Genomic DNA, 19343 nt, shown 5'->3' on the forward strand with positions numbered 1-19343 from the left:
ACAAAATATACAAAACCAACCTTCAAAGTCCCAGCAACTGCTCTGGCAGATGAACACTCCAGGTCCCTCTACTGCTCCTCGTAAGACTTGTGCTCTCATGGCAGGGGTTGGACTAGATGTGCTTTGAAGGGTCCCTTCCAACCTAAACCACTCTGTGATTTTAAGACAGGTCATCATGGCCTTGTTGCTCAAGAGTTGCCCTGGTGAGACCACATCTGGAATATTGTGTCCAGTTCTGGGCCCCTCAGTTCCCGCAGGACAGGGAACTGCTGGAGGGGGTCCAGCGTAGGGCAACGAAGATGATTAAGGGAGTGGAGCACCTCCCTTATGAAGAAAGGCTGAGGGAGCTGGGGCTCTTTAGTTTGGAGAAGAGGAGACTAAGGGGGGACCTCATTAATGTTTATAAATATATAAAGGGTGAGTGCCATGAGGATGGAGCCAGGCTCTTCTCGGTGGCCAACAATGATAGGACAAGGGGTAATGGGATCAAGCTGGAACACAAGAGGTTCCGCTTAAATTTGAGAAAAAACTTCTTCTCAGTGAGGGTGACAGACACTGGAACAGGCTGCCCAGGGAGGTTGTGGAGTCTCCTTCTCTGGAGACATTCAAAACCCGCCTGGACATGTTCCTGTGCAACCTCACCTAGGCGTTCCTGCTCCAGCAGGGGGATTGGACTAGATGATCTTTTGAGGTCCCTTCCAATCCCAAACATACTGTGATACTGTGTGAAATCCTCTGCTCCAGTCAAGCAAGAGAACGGTTCATGCTGGCCAGGTGCTGCCATGAACATGCATGTACAAACAGGCGTCTCTAAACCCTCTGCCAAACACACCGGAGTTACCTTGTGCAAGGCAGGAAAGGGGGAGCCAAGCGCACCTCAAATGCCCTTCACTGCATCTGTGACAAGATCACAGTTAAAAAAGTTAATAACTAAAGCAAGCCCTGGGGTAGAGCTTGGCACTCCCAGAGGCTCTCCAGCCCCAGTATCCGGGGAATAAAGCTTGAAGCTTAAAAGCATTAACTATATATCAGGTGAACATGGCAAAATATTCACAGACTCAGCAGTGTTGGGTTAATGGCTGGACTTGATGATCTCAAAGGTTTTTTTCCAAGCAAAATGGTTCTAGGATCCTCAGACTTACCTTTCTGAAAGCAGCTCAGCCATCGAGCTCTGCGAGCAGCCGGGAGAGCAGGGGCAGCTTCAGTAACCGTGTCCACGGGTCCCACCTGTCCCCGATGGAGCTGTAGAGCAGGCTTAGGGATTATTGTCACTGAAGTAGCAGGGTTGCTAGAAACAGACATAATTCTATGTGTTTATAGCACAAAGGTCCAAATAAATGGTTTTTAAACTCATAAGTTTATTTAATTCAAGTTTTTGTAATTGGCAAATGTACAAGTGTCAGAAGGTTTAGCAAAAGAAATAATAAAAAAAATAATAAACAATTACATCTTCAGGGCTTGCTCTATACAGTATTCACATGGTGCTAGTTACAGTATTGAATAGGAAGGCTGAAGGAACTGCCTGGCTTTGGGTTTTGGCGGTGCCAGGACTCCCAGCCTGCCCGCAGCCCCTGGTGTGGCCGCGACGCTGTGCGGTGCTGAGCCAGAGCCAGACCCGGCTGGAGCCTTCGAGCCGAATGGCCTCCTGGTCCTCCTGTACTTGCTGTGACCCCTGCAAAATTCAGAGAGAACACACCTGGGTCAGGCATCTGCTTTACTGCCACATTCCCTGCACCCATGGTCTGCTTACATATACACCTCTGTTAGATTTTCTACAAGGCTATGCTTTCGTTTTTAAAACGTTGGGGTTTCTTAATGCACATGGCTGCAAAAATACCTTTGAAATGGAAATCAAGTGTAGCTGTTGCTCTGGCATTTGCCTAAAGGCAAGAAGCAGCTGAAACAGGGACAGAGAATGCTGAACACACCCGAATCCTATTAATCCAATTAGAGAATCAACATTAAATGACACTTCAGGGTCAACAGCACTTAATGACTAATATTTTAGTAGATGGGAAGGTGAAAAGGGTGGGAGTAAAACCTGCTGAGCTATTTGCTACAAAACATGAGGAAAAACAGGGCAGAGAAGGACAGACAATGGCAGAAGCAGAGAGTCTGAATAAGGCAGGCGATGTTTTCTCTTTGCTGATTAGTGTAGCATTACAGCAGTGAAATAGGAGTGGTTAATATACTGATAAAACCTAAGAGTCTTTAAAATTCAGGCCTGACTCTTCAGGCGGGGATTTCACAGCATGTTTTGGAGAGCACATTAGTGTTGATCCAGAGCTACTCTTCCAAATGGCCTGAGCTCCTCCCGGCTGAAAGATAATGCAATTTATGTGACACTTAAGAGACTGAATAAAACCTTGTTCAAAGAATTATCTCAAATGCAACACACAGGCTGTCTGCATAGCTGCCCTTTTGTACATCCTGTTCTCCGTCTCATATTCCAACAAGGTAAATCTCTACACTGTGGTTAACCCAACCACACCACGGGGAACTTTAATTTACTTCCTTTTTGTGCAAGGCAAGCAACGAGCACAGCAAACCTTTATAAAGGCACAACTATAAAACCCAAATCAGAACTTATTGCTCAAGTTTTCTAATGTCACCTCCCCTGTTTTTAAAGAGTGTTTGGGGAAGGCAGAATTTCTCCAACCATTTCTCTTTGTTTGTCCTCTCTCAGTGCTGATTAACCAACGTGTTTTAAAGCATAAACCTTCAGCACAAACTGCTACTACTGGAGTTACCAGACTGATAACTACAGGAGCTGCTAAAATAAGGGCATCAACTTGAAGTTCGAGGCTATTTCATCCCCCTGTGATGGTTTGGTGGTGGATCTGCACTAGAAGCTCAAGACCAACCAGACTCCTGGATCCAAACATCATGGTCTTGGTGCAGTCATTGCTTTGCATGGTACAACCAGAGGGAGAACCTGAATTAACAAGGGCCTAGAAGCTGAAGTACAAATATTCCATCAAATCTTATAAAGATGGCTTGAAACTTCTGTTTCCAAGCACAGAACCCAGTCAGCTTGCTAATAACAGTTATGGCAGGACACCGAAATTCAGTGTCACTGCTCAGCTTGTGTCAATCAAGCATGAGAAACAAAGGACAAGTGTTAAATAACCTTCCTCACCAGGAGCATTTTAAATAGAAATTGCTAGAAAACCGAAGTTGTTAGCAGGTACTCGGATAATTTTAGTGCCATTCTTCAAGCACACACTCACTCAGGAAAACTCAGCAGGGTAACAGCGCAGTTCTGGGATCATCGCTGTGCTGCTCTGTGCTAAGAGGAATAACCGGTGACCACAACGTACCCTTTGTAGTGAAACTGCTGGCTGCCACCGTGACTTGTCTTCTTCCTCTTCGATTCTCCGAAGTTGGGTGGCCTTTTCCTTTTCCTTCTTTGGTTTGCATTATTGCAAAAATAGCTCGAGGTTGTACCTACATCTTCTGCGTCCTCATCGCTCCCAGGTGTGCCGGTGCTGCCTGTCGCTGTGTCCACGCTTTGGCAGGCGGCATCTTCTGCAGAGAGAGAGCGAGTTAAAACAATTAAATACAGACACTGCCTGGACTGGTCAGAACTGTGGCCAGAACACACTGGCTGTGCCAGCTCCACCATGTTTCATAGGCTGCTGTACAGCCAGGACCGCAGCCAGGTTTGGTTCGTCTCACAACATAAGAATACCAGCCCGTCGTATTTTCCCTAGCTTGGCTTCTTGTCTAAACTCTTTCGGTAACACTGGGCTTTCTGCCTTTACACTCTGTTCCCCACATCAGCTGGCAAGAATTAGGGAATATAGCAGCAACACTCCAGTCAAATATGGCACTTGTTCTTAAAACCAGCATCAGGAGATGCTGAAGGGCTCGGGCAGCTGCGAGCTCCTTCTTCATCAGTTGCGATCAAGAGGGACGTGATTCTTTGCACAGGCAGGAGAATAAAATGCCTAAAAATCAGGTTTGCAGACATGTGTTTATTCACATTGCAGCGTATAAAAGCACAGCCTCCTTAAATGTAAACACGAATCACTTTAAAATCGCAGGCCCCAATGTCTAATTAGATAGCCAAGCTGTATCAAATAGTCCAGTTACAACACAGGCCACACGCTGCACTCAGGGGATGTTACCAGATTGACTGGTCTGAGGGCTCCATTCTCCACCCAGCTGAACTCTGTATTTAAGGCTGGAGCTGTGCAAAGGCCCCATGAAACACCGAGAGCTTGTTCACCCAGCTTGGAAAGTTTTTCACATTTGAGCGAGGGCTCGTCAGCAAAGACCTGGCCTTGCTGACCTCAATTACCATGAAAAATAGCAGGTGGTAGTTATTGATCATCTGCCAGGCCACGTTACCTCCTACACAGTACATGCAGGTGTAAGAATATGCAGAGGTGCCACACCTTTAACCTTAAGGTCAGAATTCTAATTATAACTGAGCATATTACATAAATCCCAATAACTAACAGGTTTGGATAGAGCAGTCTGCTCAGTTCTCGTTTTTCAGCCTTTCAGAGAGATACTGAATTTAACTAATGATAAGAGAGCAAAGACCTTTGTATGTTCTGAAAACATGCAATTGCTCCCTTTTGTAATTATTGAACTGCAAAAAATTAAGTTATTTGTACTTAAAACATGGTAACTTTTGAATGAAACTTCTGATAGAGGAGCAGAAAAGGGTATTAAAGAACATATTTAGGTACAAAGTATACTGAACCTAGGAGGGTCCATTCAGAGTACTTCTCCATCACTTTAATTATTTCCGCGCCGTATTTTTCTAGTTTGTCTTCTGTGACACCATCAATCTGCAGTAAAACCTCCGCATCAGACGACAAGGTTTCTGTAACGTAACAAAGTACCGATTAGACACCTCGAACAAATATACTTTTTCTAAGAGAGATCACGGCAGAGTCTTCTGGAGGAAGTTCATTCCTTTTAGTGCCACACTACACGTTTAAGCCCTTGAGGTAACAAAAACCCGACATTACCTGCTATTTTCTTCAGAGTTGAAGTACTGAAAATATTGAAGTAATGCACATCGAAGACTTTTCCAAGCATTTTACATGTGTCTGTAAGTTCCCCGAGGCACTTTTTAACCATCTCTTCCCGCTGTGACATCTTTGCCACGGAAGCTCTTTGCTTTCTGATGGCGCTGGCACTTTCTGTTTCATGGAACTCCACCTGTTAAGATAAGCAATCAGTAATTCCTGCCCGGGGAGTCACTGCAGAGCAGCAGCAGAAGACTGATGGGTAACACAGGAAAACTGAAAGCATTCTTTGATGGACCAAAAAAGCTATCTGCCCAGTACAGACCTTTTAAATGATTTTTTTTTTCCCACAGGCTACTCAATTGCCCATAACTTTCTTCTCTAAAGAACAAGAGGAGTACATGTAACACGGAAAAACCCCGAGTGCCCAGTTCACAGCTGGCTTTGGAGGGAGGTCAGTAGGTCTAATGCTGAGGGCTCCGCTCTTCTCCACACACAGCACTAACGCAGGAGACGTTGCCTCCAGCAGCTCTGGGACTGGTTCCATGACCTCCTCGAAGTTCATTTTCCACCAGAGCTCACTGATGACTGGAAAAAAAACTAGTAGAAAATGCGGGAGAAGGCGATGCTGGTCCTTCCGTTCTTAACCAGCTTCTCCTGTCTTGATTATAACTTTCCCTTTTGTCAAGCTGGAATCAGATGGATGGGGGAAGAGAGAGATTTAATCCTCTCAAACTCACCTTTTGCCTCACAACATTATTATTCCAATACTGGACTAGAAATCCTGCTGCTTGGATCCTGTTCCCTGCACCTCCTAAAGATTAGTTCCTGTACTTCAGCTGGTAGGAAACCTACAGTTAAACTCCCCTAGGGAACAAGCTACATAAAAACTGTAACACATTCGTGAAATCAGTATGTTGAAGAAAAAAAATAAATAAATAGTGACACACCTGTAGTGAGCCATTGAGCACAGCCGGAGCTTTCTCTCCTAGAACCACGTATGCCACAGCTTGGTCATTAGCTGTGATATACAAATCTTCATCCAGAATCTTGTCCAAGACCAGTTTTCTAAACAGCCTTTCAACGTTATGCCTCGAGTAGGCAGCTCCCTTCCCAAATATCCCAGACTGAATCTTCGCGCTCTTTGTACCTGTGCAACAGAAATCACAGGATTAGCTGACGTGGGTATGTATTTACACACCGGGGGGGATTCCCGAGGGTATTCCATGGTCTGTGCACATTAAAAAAATTCATTTTTAGCAGCAGAAACTCCAAACACCACCAGAAAACTAATATAATCAAAAGAGCAACCTAAAGCACATTAAAGCTTTAGTCTGATTTATTTTGGATCATTAACTACCCAGAGATTTCTGGGATTCACAAAATATATCTGCTTTTAAACCACCGCTGGTGTTGTGCAGACCTCCCGGAACTCAGTCAGGAGCTGGTGCACCAGGTCTGGTCTCCGAAGAACAGCACTTACCTAAGAAAATGTCCACCATCATATTCAATGTGTATCTCCCAGAACCCGGATTTCTCTTTGCGTTTATTCGTCCCATCTGTCCACAATGCTCTTGCACAAATCTTATAATGCTCTTCACTTCATCTGTTACATTTCTTGATTTGTAATCCTATTAAAACAGACTTGATTAGGAAACAACGTTATGTGGTTCTGTGCCAATGCAAGTTGTTACTGCATGAAAACCACCTTGGTTTTCATTATTGAGCTTTTTCCAGTCATGAATGAATTTTGTTCCAAACACAGAAATAGTGATTTTCTTGTTCATATACCTACAGTTCTACAATAGTCACAGGAACTCAGGATTTGATAATACTCTGAAAAATGCAATAATGCACACCAGCTGATCGCACACGATCTCTATTGTGTGAATTCCAGACAGCGAGTGGCAAGATTGCTGCGTGAACACGGGCAACAAGGTCAGTCCTGGGGAAAGCATTCCCCTCGTTACTCTGCTGCCATGCACCAGAACTTACGCTTCCATTTGCCTTCCTAAATGTCACGTAACCACTTTTTAATGCAACTAAAATCAGCTTAACAACACTGTAAATTAGGGGTGTGATTCTTACCTTCTTTCTACTGCAGTTATCACAAATGACTTCTGGGTGGTCTTTACAGAAGTTGGGATTAAAGTTAGTTTCCCCAAAGTAGGCCAAAAGCTGAATTCTCCGGCAGTCGACTACGTTCTCACAGTAATGAACCATACTGTACAGGTTGTTAAAGTGGGTCTGTCGCGTGTGACTGTTTCCATCTTTCTCCACTGAAATGCAAGAAATTCAATTGTATTTGTTAAATCTGCACTTCTGCATTTGTATATATGATCAGATAGGCAAAACACAATATTCTTTTTTGCTTAAAAAAGGACAAGCAGGTTAGTACAGACCTAGCCTAGGATGGATTTTACCTCTAAACTTTTAAAGACTGAAGAAGGAAAGAAGACTAGAGTGACATGAGTCAGGAGAGAGATACATATGAGGGAAAATGTTTTGACTAGAATTAATTCCAAGTGACAAAAATCTCTCACTACAACAACTCCTCCAGGTAAAGATGCAGCTTCCCTTTGCAGTCCCATACCACAGGGTGTTTCAAAAAGATAGACTTCAAAATTGGGTCCAACTCTTTGCAACACCCTGTACTGAATGAGAAAATAACAGAGCCCAGATGAAAATGAGACCAGTGACCAAGTGACTCTGCCAATCTGTGTCTCCTGTAGCTTCCACGTCAAACTTTATGGATTGATTACAATGAGTGCAAGCTCGTTCCTGGAAGCATCAAATCTGCATGGTTTAGATAAGAAAAGCAGGGAAGCCTAAGTCAAGTTCCAAACACAGAATTATCAGGTTAGAGCAATACTTTGGCTTTACTGCCTGTGAAACTGTTTTGAAATCTTCAGTTATTGCCTTGAGGAAAAACAAAAACAAGAGGGACAGGCACTCACTGAGGATGAGCCTCCTGAGCCGGGTGACGTCGCTGTAGCTGTAGAAGAGCAGGCAGTGGGACATCTCCCCATCCCGCCCGGCCCTGCCCGACTCCTGGTAGTAACCTTCCAGGGATTTGGGAAGAGACGCGTGAATCACGTAGCGGACGTCAGGTTTATCGATTCCCATTCCAAAGGCGATGGTTGCACATATAACCTAGGAAGGAAATAACAATTTGTTACACAGAGTTTCGGAAGTTATTCATGCAGCACCGTGCACTGACAACAGACAGGCAATCAGGATTACAAGACTGTGCAGAAACGAGAATTCCAAATTTAACTCCGCAAGATGAGTACAAAACAGCAAAGCCACCTCTCCTTTCAGAAGAGCTACTCCAGACAAAGAGAAAACTCCAAATTCGAGTCTCAACACACAATTCAGCCACATGCCTAGAGCTGTGTCAGAGCCTGGTACTGCTCAGCTCTTTCCTCCTGGAGTGTTGTCCCTTGGTGCAGCGCTGCCGAGGTGTAAAATTCCCAACAAACAGACTGCTAACGTGTTTAAGCAGATCTGTTCAGATCAATTATTTAATACTGCATCCAATCTGGCAATAACATTACACAACTTTGCTTCCGTTTACGAGGCCAAAAGGGACAAAAGTGCTTCAAGTCCCATTCACTTTTTTCCCCCAGCTGCTTTCCTTCACCTGGCACCCTTCCTGATTAACCCACTTCTTCTGCACCAGGTCTCTGTTGGAGTCGGGCAGGCCAGCGTGGTAGGCGAGAGCAGCCAGACCCTCCTTCTGCAGAATGGCCGCTGTTGTGTCACATTCATGGCGGGAAAGGCAATAAATTATTCCAGAGTCATCTGCAAACATATAAAAGAAGATTTGTGTTACAATACAGCTTTATTCCCTTTCACTTGCTTAACAGTCACACACGTCAAGTTAACAGATTTATTGCAACAGGGAGAGGCTGGTAAGGGTAAAGCAATAACTACTTCACAATAAAGTAATTTTATTACTATCAGTGTTTTTGCTAGTTTCGCCTCACCCAATTTCCTGGTTTTTTGGTGAGGTGGAGTTAAGAAAAGTTTTCCTGTTCAGTACTGTGCAATCTTAGGATTTCAAATACATGAGTCAAGTAGCACACAACACAAGAGCTGGATCAATAATATAATTTTGCCTCCAACTTGTTGTTCTTGCAAATATATTAGTTGCTTACAGAAAGGCACAAGTCTGGGTTTTTTACAGCATTATAAGAGCTTTTCCTGCCTTAAAAAGTAGCTCACAAAAATGCCGGCACGCACACAGTGCTGCTCAGTACTCACGGGGATGGTATTTTTTAATCCATTCCAAGCAATCTGTTGCCACCTTCTTCGGCTTCTTGGGTAATACATCGTATTTCAAGTTCTGCCTGTTGAAGCTCATTGTAAACCTGAAACACAACAGTTCCTGGGGCTCGTCAGCTTTGTGGTGCAGGAATCCTCAACAAATACTGACTGGAATGGCCCAGACTCGACTGACTCCTGCTTGTTCTGCATCATCTGCAAAGGAATTATTGTCGCACTGTGCCCACATCACCCGTGCTCTGGGTCTAAAATTCCTGCATTTTTCCTGTGGCTATGAAAACAAACGATGCTCCATGCACTATACAGAAGGAAGAAATGCCCATAACCCAAACGTGCACACGGCCACTGTCTTGTCTTCATTTTCCTTTTGAATACCTGAAGCCACATTCGACTGATCACATTTGCAAAACAGTGTTACCTCCCTCCTTCTACCCTAAAATACATCTCTAAAATAAGAAATTCAGCAAAACAGAACGCTTTGTTTCCTCATCATGTATGAAGAAAACACCCACATTAATGAGAATGTCTGTGTGGAATTTAACCAGATACAACTACATCAGTATTTCAGACAGACCTGCAATGCTCTGCTTACTTTACTAAGTTTTCCACTCAAAATTTTTGTGGGACAAACCAATTGTTTCAGGGAACTGCTGAGCAACTTACACTTGTGGTTTCAGCATCTCGAGCTGATTCTGAATGTCCTTCTGCACGCGCGGGTTGGCGGTGGCGGTCAGAGCCATCATGGGAACAGAGCGGAACTTCTTGCGCAGCATATTCAGCCTTTTGTAGTCTTGCCGAAAATCATGACCCCACTAGTTCAGAAGCAAAATTCAGGGATCAGTGAGTAAGGTGCCCTGATGAAGCCCTTTGCCGCCCTGAACAAACGAAGGGAGGGTCTCACCTGGCTGACACAGTGGGCCTCGTCGATCACAAAGCGCGCCAGGAGCCGTCTGTCGTAGAGGTTTTCCAGGGCTGACATGAGCCGGCTGCTGGCGCAGACCTGGGCACACACACATAAACACACCCGTGGCATTAGAAACCAAACACAGCAAAGGGTCACCCTACCCGGCCAGGAACACAAACAGCACGGTGCAGGAATGTTAATCTCGGCTGCACAGGCAGAGCTGGAAGGCTAAAGAAACGGCAATGAACTTGTTTTAATTGACAGCAAAGCAGCTGGTGTGGGGCTACTGCAGGGTTCGAGGATCTTCTCTCCATTGGTCCTACAGTCTGAGCAAATGTAAATTATTTCTGTCACAAAGGACAGGGAGAGATGGTGTTGGAGAAAGAAATGTAATCCCACACTAAACCATCCCCTCGTACAAAGCTCTAATGGAATAACGATATCCCACCTTTAACAAAGAGGTTAAGTACAAGAAAATCTTTGACAATCACGTATTACCTCAATGGTTACGTATTTTTTTCCCTGTATTATCCCATCCATAGTAGTCCGGATTCTAACAGCTACTTATCAACAATTAGTCACTAACATGTACTAAGATATATTGAATTGAACAGGTATGGGGGTTTTGTTTTAAGAATTTAGATTGTATAGACACAATCAGTTCTCATTCTTGGTTAATTACTGATTGAAATCAGTTACATCTGTACAGAGTCTTACTGAGTTATCTAAAAAACGTTGAACAGTTTTTTCCCCCAGAAGCCTACTCTACGCTCAGTGGTCATAGTGATCCTCCTCTTGTTGCCTCTGTGATTTTACAATTCAAAATAAATACAAACCTTCTCAGGGGTAACATACAGAAGCTTTATTACAGGATCTTTTTTTGACAATTGCATATATATTTTTGAAGCATCAGCATCTGTTCTGTCACCAGTCAGATATGTTGCAGCAATCTATATTAAAAAAAATATATTAAGTTTTAATATGTGCAAAACAGAAGAACCTCTGAATACAGACTTATATCTAGTTATAAACACACAAAAAAGTTTGTGCATTTACCATCCTCAGCAAACGGAACATTTTCAGTGCTGCTCTGTGTAATTAGAGGCAGCATTCGAACACACATCATACTGTAAACACCACAAATTTTTTCTAACGATAAAAGCAAAAGACTATGAGCCAAATTCTATTCTTCTGCTCCCAACTCTAGCAGCAGACCAAGAGCTGACTGCGGGGATTTGTCTGCTTTCTCTGAACTCTTTCCCATGAAGACAATAGATGTGATGTTTGCTTATTGCTCAATGTGCTGTAAGTTTGAGACTGAATTCAGAAATCTTAGGAAACAAAGTTTATAGGAGCAGGTAACACAGAACAGCATCGCATCAGAGAGACTGAACACAACTTGGGGCAGCAATTTATTATTAAATTTGAAAGTATAACTTACTATTTGTGCTGCACAGTAACAATGGAACTGGATCCTAAGGACTGCCAAGATGTTCTAGTTTATCTAATTCAGTTCTTCCCAGACAACTTTGGGTGCTTTTGACAGTTTCTGTCTCACCAATTTTTCCAGTTTATATTTGAGAGACTTAAGACTTACTGTAAAATTTCAGATTTCTAATTTACTTCTCTGCAGTTAAACTAAATAAAGTGAGCTGTGTGAACTTACATCCAAAGTCTTCAGCTTCTGAACCTGATCTATGATCAATGACCTCAGTGGAGAGATGACGATGGTGACTCCAGCAGAGACACACGCTGGTAACTGGTAGCACAAACTCTTTCCCCCGCCTGCCAGAGGAAAGAGAACACAACAAATGTCAGAAATGGAGAGGAAACTGAGACCGTGCGGAGATGAAGCACAAGAGCGGAGACCTGTTTCTTACTTCCCGTTTTACAGCACTTTCAGAAACACTGAACTGTTACCTGCCTTTCATCTGATACCTGTAGGATGAGTGAAATATTATGTGAAATATTATGAAAGGCAGAAATTCAGTAACAGCAGTCAAAATACCACAGTGCACACAAAATTCCAGAAATCCTGCAGCCCTGGAACTCAAGCAGCACCGGTTATCACCACCCCCGAAAGGCACAGAGCAAAGCTTGGCACGGGCCCTGCAAACGGAGCTTTGGGTCTGTGGAGCACGTGCCGGGCTCGGAGCGGCAGCTGCCACGGTTGGACACGTACCGGTGGGCATCAGGATGAAACAGTCCTCGCCCAGCAGTGCCGCGTTGATGGCCTCCAGCTGATTTGTCCGGAAACAGTGCAAACCAAACTTTTTGTGAAACGTATTCATCATTTCTTCAGAATGGGGAAACTTCATTCCCCTGAACCGTTCCAGCGCAGGGTTGTTCACCGGCTGATCTGGCAGACAAAGCAAACGCACTGACAGTCGGTTACAGCGTCACGTTGCGCTGTCCCTCTGGCCACACAGAACTGCTTCAGTACAACAGGTTGCTCAGCACCACCTCAACCCTTTCAATCTTTTAAACTCAAATCATGACTTACTAAGAAAAAAAAAAAATTGCATTCATCTAGAATTTAAGACTGGCTAAAGTGTGAATTCTGATTGTATGCAAATCTCTGGGAAGAAGCTTCTTGTCTGTATAAAATGCACAGTAAGACACCGACAGACTTCATCTCTGCCACAAACAGCTATTAACAGGCTCATTAATCAGCAACAGACTGAATGAAATGGGTTGACATCTTCACCCTTTACCAGCCCTCCTATGGTAACCACAGGTGACCCACCCCATGCCCGGGGGATTCGCTTTGCTTCACCAACTGCCCATTGTTGAACATTTTGCATAAACAGCTAAAACTGTTGCACAGCTTTGAAGCAACAACTGCAGAGTCATTATTTAATTAAAACACAGAAACATTCTAGTTTCTAATTTCAGCAGCACCATCTCCTCAGCAGCCTGCGTGGCAAATAAATATTCAAGAAGTTTGGCATCACTTGGAGGAAAAAATGGAAGATGACTTGCAAAGAGAAACCAGAAGAAACTTCCACAGAAACAAAAGGTGTGGATGTAATCTACAGTCAGTTACTTGGCCTTAGGTTCAAAAGTAAATAAAAATTCTAAAAGGGGCAGACAGTAATCCTACTGAGTGTAATTTACCTGAACTGTTCTTTGTTGCCATCACAAAGCTGGACTTCGGGGCAGCGGTGCTGGATACAGCAGCAGCTCCTTTGACTCTGGACAGGATCTTTGATGACAGCGATTTGGTGGGTGGCCCTTCCCCAATGGGCTGGTATGATGGTGCCGACGGCGTTTGAGGTGCCGAAACGTTCACAGAGTTCTCCCAGTCCTCATCAAAATCATCAATATCAAAGTAATCGAGGTCAAAGTCAGTGTCGTTTGCAGCCGAACTGCCTGTGGTGGGGGCGGCAGTGGCAGCTCTGCTCGCAGGACCAGCGGTTCCCACCCTGGGCTCCTCGCACCAGCTGCTGCCGTCTGTGCCACTGGCCTTGGGAACGGGCAGGGCTGTCGTGCCGGGGCAGCCAAGTTCCTCCACGCTCGGCTTTGAGGCGCAAGATGTATCCAAGGTTTGATTCGTTTTGGTGGAAAAGTTGCTTGGATGAACCGTCCCGGGCCGCACAGGTGGGAGGTGTGTGGGTCTGGGTGAGTTTCTGTTGGACACGAAGCTCGAGCTGGTCCCAGCACACGGGGCAGTGCCATCCCGGGCTGGGGCATCCCCCTCCACACATGCCCTCCCGCTCGTAGGAAAAGTGTCGCTTGTGCCGCTTTTGCTCCAAGTGACGGAACCGGCCAGCAGTTTTCTCCTGGAATAAACGGCAAGGGAAGGAAGAAGAAAAAAAATATTTAGTCACAAGCAATGATTTATGAAGTTCTGCAACACACATGAAACAGTTTTGTCTCCCTCCTATTCTACATATTAACATATGGTGGTTCCATTGTATGCTGTGTCACTACATTTTTAAAAACATTTCAAACAAATCTGGGGAAGAGAGATTAAAACCAGAATGCAGTTGAACAAAATAATTACAAAACGACCACATCTGCCCTGCAGACATAAAAATAAAATAATTCCTAATAGCAAAGAACTGAGCCTGACAAGATAAAGCATAAAAAAAACCCACCACCACCTTAGAGGCACAAACCTGAAGTTAGAAAAGTAAAAATATGCTCAGAACAAATGTTTTTATGTACTTTCTAAAGACTCTGTCTGACTACAGCAATAAGAGGAAATAGAATAAATTAGTTTTACCAAGAATGTTCAGAAAAAGCACGTAGTCACAGTCCAGTAAAAAAAACAAACAAACAAACAAACAAAATCCCAAATCTCAACACTTTGTCCACACGTTGTGCCATTGGGTGATGAGGAAATTGAAGCAGCAGCTGCAGCAGCAACAAGCAGACTGACAGGTGACACGTTCCTGGGTATGATGAGGAGCCATAATCACCCGTGAGTGCTAATGAGTCTCCCGGAGGGAATATTAAATTAATGTCTGCGGTGACAAGAAGTCAGGATGACACCTGGCAGGTGGTGTTGTCACGCAGCTTCCCTGGCTGTGGCTGTGCCTGTTCCCAGGAGACAGGACGGGCTGTGCCCAGGGCTGTTGCAAACCCCATCCCAAACCCCATCCCTTCTGCTGGCAGACCGGGATCCCCACGCTGCCGGCAGGATGGGCTGGTTTTTACCTTCCTTCTGCCAGTTATTTGAAGCTTTTTTTGGTGGGATGGGGACACCTGCAGGCAGGAGCACAGGCAGAGAGCTGGGGCACAGAGTGGATGGGCAGAGGGACCCACCTGAGGTCTCTGAGCCGCAGCAGCTCCCTGGCGCAGGACAGCGCCTGCAGCTCCCGCAGCGGGACGGTGTCCAGCAGCCGGCACATCTCCTCCATCACGCCGCGCAGCCCCTCGCCTGGCAGACACAGGGTGTTTTAGCACACGGCAACGCGGATTTTTATTAGAACATGCAACAAGATGATACCATTCTCCCAAAAGACAGTAAATTGCCATAATAAGCCTGAATAATTTACTTTCAATATATTTTTTAAAGTCCACTGGCATAAAGAAACTGTTTTTGTGTGCACAAACTCAGCTCATCTATGTATTTTTGCCCTTGCCTTTTAATTATCCACCTATATATATTTTCCAAACTTTATCATGGTTCTTTCAAACTTATTTCCAAAAAAATTCAAGTTTGCATGTTCTGTTTATCTCAAATTACCCCTCCCCAAACACCCTAAAACATATTTTATCAAAAAATTACATTGCGATCCTAGTCTAGGAAAGTCTGTAGGAAACCCCCCAGAGGTGAAAGTCAACATTTGTCACCCCCCCTTCCAAATTCCATCCCACCACAAACCGCCACAGTTTGGAAAATATACATAGATGGATAATTAAAAGGCAAGAGCAGAAATACATAGATGAGCTGAGTTCGTGCACACAGAAACGGTTCCTTTATGCCAGTGGACTTTAAAAAAATATATTTGAAAGTAAATTATTCAGACTTTTCATTCTGCAAGTGAAACGCGGAAGCAGTGCCCACAGCCATAATCCATGGGAACCAACCCAAAACCACTGTGCAGCTCCAGCCTAGAGAGATGTGTCCTTGTGCCATAGCTGATGTGGGCAATGATTTGGTCAACCTGTGGTTTTAAGTTCTGAAGAGATCTGTGCCGTATCCCGGACAAACCAGGAGTCAGGATCAGACAACACCCCGTGTCTGCACAGCGTGTACACGTCTGGAAATCCTGACCAAGACTCAGCCCCCGCCTCCTCATCCCCATCAGCCGCCGCCAGTTAACGCTCTCAGCTTACACGGGATATACAGGAGAACAAGAAGCTGCAAACTACCCCCAAAAATGTCAACTTTGAGCTGTTTCCTGTACCTGCATCCTCCGCACCAGGATCACTGTCAGCAACAGGCTGCATTGTGACAACCTTCCCAGGCTGGGACTCGCTGCTGCTGGGTGTGCATCTTCCCCCAGGGGGAGGCTCTTTGAAAATATTACTAACATTAAAAGAAAAAGTCATTAAAATACAGATCTCTGTAAATCAATGCAATTCAATAAGTTTATTTTCTAAAATAACAGCATTTAAAATGAATGTAAAAGATAAATTTCTGAGAACGTAATTAAAACACAAGTAGCTGAGCAGCTTGTCACTTGCTTCAGTAATTCTTTTTTTCTCCCGCTACAAAAGGAAAAATAACACTGCTTTTTCTGAAGCAAAAGGCACCTTAAACACTGGCCATATACCAAAATGTATTTCATAAAACATTAACAAGGTCCTCCTTCCCCTCTACTCTGCCCTGGTGAGACCCCATCTGGAATATTTTGTCCAGTTCTGGGCCCCTCAATTCAAGGACAGGGAACTGCTGGAGAGGGTCCAGCGTAGGGCAACGAAGATGATTAAGGGAGTGGAGCACCTCCCTTATGAAGAAAGGCTGAGGGAGCTGGGGCTCTTTAGTTTGGAGGAGACTAAGGGGGGACCTTATTAATGTTTATAAATATATAAAGGGTGAGTGTCATGAGGATGGAGCCAGGCTCTTTGCGGTGGCAAACAATGATAGGACAAGGGGTAATGGGATCAAGCTGGAACACAAGAGGTTCCACTTAAATTTGAGAAGAAACTTCTTCTCAGTGAGGGTGACAGACACTGGAACAGGCTGCCCAGGGAGGTTGTGGAGTCTCCTTCTCTGGAGACATTCAGAACCCACCTGGACATGTTCCTGTGCGACCTCACCTGGGCGTTCCTGCTCTGGCAGGGGGATTGGACTAGATGATCTTTTGAGGTCCCTTCCAATCCCAAACATACTGTGATACTGTGATACTGTAACAACGGCTGCCAACTACTGACCTGCCAAGCAACACACACTAACACTCAATCTGTAACTTTTTAACACGTTTCATGTCTTTTTTCAGTACTTTTAAAAAATCATCCTAAAGACAGACTTTTTATGAATGACCTCTGCTCTACCTGATGCTTTTCACAGAGGGTGAGCAAGAAGGCGGCTCCTCAGGGGAGGGCGGCACCACGTCCAGCTCATCGTCCTCATCCAGCTCCAGGTCAACACCGTCATCGTCCCTCCCCGGGAGGCGGCTGCTCCCACCACTGCTGCTCCCACCACCGCTCGGCTGCTGCCTCTGGCCGCTCTGATCCTCAGCACCTGAAAGAGAAGCATATTCATATTGTAGGGTAACACTGTAAACCACTATAAACAAAAACACAACTGAACAGAGGGAAGAATGACTGGCTAGATTGCAAAACACTTGTTCAATACAGTTTTTAACTTCTAAAGGACAAAAAAAAAAAAAGAATACTGCTCCCTTTTCTGCCTCTATTAAAAACAAATGGACAAAACCCCCACAAATGCTCTTTAAAGTGGAAAAGTTAAATAGCTTGCCTATAGTTACCTTACCCTGTCAGAAGGGAAAAACTTAGAGGTACATTTTCCTACAAGGTATTTTATAGAAAACTCCTGCTGTATTAAATACTACCTTTGAAAGAGTGAAGACTCATCAACTAGCACACCCTCTGTGCTGGAATTAGAGGGTCAATTTACATGTATAGTGTATAGACTCCACTGGGCATAGTGTATAGTGTATAGGCTCCCTGGGCAGCCTGTTCCAATGCCCGACAGCCCTTTTGGGAAGAAATTGTTCCCCAGATTCAACCTCAACCTCCCCTGGCGCAACTTGAGGCCGTTTCCTCTGGTGCTGGTTCTTGTTCCTGGGGAGCAGAGCCCGACCCCCCTGGCTCCAAGCTCCTTTCAGGCAGTTCAGAGATCAGAAGGTCTCCCCTCAGCTCCTGTTCTCCAGCTGAACCCCCCAGGTCCCTCAGCCGCTCCCATCACACTTGTGCTCCAGCCCCTCACCAGCTCCATTCCCTTCTCTCAACTCGTTCCAGCACCTCAAGGTGTGTCTCGGTGTGAGGGGCCAAAAACTGACCCCAGGATTCGAGGTTTGGCCTCCCCAGTGCCCAGCACAGGGACGGTCACTGCCCTGTCCTGCTGCCCACACTGTTCCTGACACACACCAGGACGCTGTTGGCACCTGTGGTACCCGCTGCCTGTCAGCAACGAGCATGCAGTTCCCTCTGATTTCTAAACAAATCAAAGCCCTTGCTGTGCGAACACAAACACGTTTTCTTGCAGCTCACTGGTGCTTTAAAAGAACAGTTACCTGGGTGCAGCTGTCCCCCATCACTGTCCAGAACCAGGTCAGCGGGTGAGTTCTCCCAGTCGCCCCCACCCGCGGCCGGGTCACCGCTGCAGGGAGCCAGGTCATCCAGGCAGATCAGGGACTGCTGGGACAGGGGCCGGGGCTCGGGCTCCGGAGAGGCCTCCCCGTGCTCCGGGGGGCTGCGCGGCCCCGGGCCGGTGCCGGGGGAAGCGCCGGGCGGCTGCTCCGGGCGGGGGTGCGGCCCGCGGGGGGACTGCCCGGGGGACGACAGAGCCGGCACCCGCCCGAACCGCTGTGTTTCCGACAGGTCGAAGTCATCGATGTCGTCCCATTCGTCTCCCGCGGGGGCGGCGGGAGCAGCCGCAGCGCCGGGCCCGGCTCCCCGGGCGGGGGCCCCGCGCAGCCCCTCGCTCCCGCCGGGGCCTCCCGGCGGGTCTCGCAGCCCGCAGCCCGGCCCGAGGCCCCGCTGGCCGCCCGCCGCCGGGAAGAAGTGCTGGATCTGCGTCCTCCGGGCCGCGGCGGCGGGGGCGCCCGGGCCCAGGGCGGCGTTCACATCCTTGTCCCGCAGCGCCCCGGCGGCGGGAGCGCGCCCGGCCGGGGAGAGCTTCTTGAACGTGAAGCCCCTGTGGAGAGACGAGCCCCGTTAGCGCCGCGGCCGCCGCAGACTGCAGGCCTGCCGCTCCCCGCCTCTCCCCAGTACTCACGTGGGCCGGGGCCGCGGCGGGGCCGCTTTCCCGAGGCCGCCGCGGGCCGAGTGGAGCCGCAGCTGCTCCCGCAGGTTGTTCAGCGGCACGGCCGCCATGGCGGGACCGGGCGGGGCCGCCCCGCCGCCAGGGGGCGCCCTCCGTGCCGCGGAGCCGCTCTCACCGCCCGCTCACACACCGCCGCCGCTGCCGCGCGCCCCGGCCCGCGCCCCCTTCGCATTCGGCGCCAAAACGTCGCCTGTGCTCCCCCATTGGGTGGACGCGTCCGCACCGCAAGTGACGTATGTAGCGCTTCCGTTTCCACTGCAAA

The 19343-nt window shown here is 46.6% G+C and overlaps 1 protein-coding gene across 1 annotated transcript; it reads right to left on the reverse strand.

The window, feature by feature from the left end:
- Positions 1-1338: 1338 nt before the first annotated feature.
- Positions 1339-19248, reverse strand: BLM (BLM RecQ like helicase). Its single transcript, XM_065076861.1, has 21 exons — positions 19034-19248; positions 18330-18952; positions 17125-17314; positions 16035-16156; positions 14947-15061; positions 13294-13958; positions 12359-12535; positions 11843-11961; positions 11013-11126; positions 10174-10272; positions 9936-10084; positions 9252-9358; positions 8629-8789; positions 7943-8138; positions 7074-7264; positions 6469-6616; positions 5936-6135; positions 4986-5178; positions 4715-4837; positions 3321-3528; positions 1339-1672 (listed from the first exon to the last, which is right to left on the reverse strand). Exons 1-21 carry the CDS (start codon positions 19129-19131, stop codon positions 1489-1491), a joined length of 4182 nt encoding a protein of 1393 aa, XP_064932933.1. The 5' UTR covers positions 19132-19248; the 3' UTR covers positions 1339-1488.
- Between the last annotated feature and the right edge of the window lie 95 nt (positions 19249-19343).

The sequence above is a fragment of the Columba livia genome, chromosome 11, assembly GCF_036013475.1.
Source record: "Columba livia isolate bColLiv1 breed racing homer chromosome 11, bColLiv1.pat.W.v2, whole genome shotgun sequence".
Lineage (NCBI taxonomy): Eukaryota > Metazoa > Chordata > Aves > Columbiformes > Columbidae > Columba > Columba livia.

Excerpts from the sequence above, each read along its gene's own strand:
- BLM (XM_065076861.1), bottom strand. The coding sequence starts at position 19,131 with ATGGCGGCCGTGCCGCTGAACAACCTGCGGGAGCAGCTGCGGCTCCAC. Across the intron at positions 12,536-13,293 it reads GGCAACAAAGAACAGTTCAG|ATCAGCCGGTGAACAACCCT; the intron begins GTAAATTACACT and ends TTTGTCTGCCAG. Across the intron at positions 6,617-7,073 it reads ATAACTGCAGTAGAAAGAAG|GATTACAAATCAAGAAATGT; the intron begins GTAAGAATCACA and ends CTGTTTTAATAG.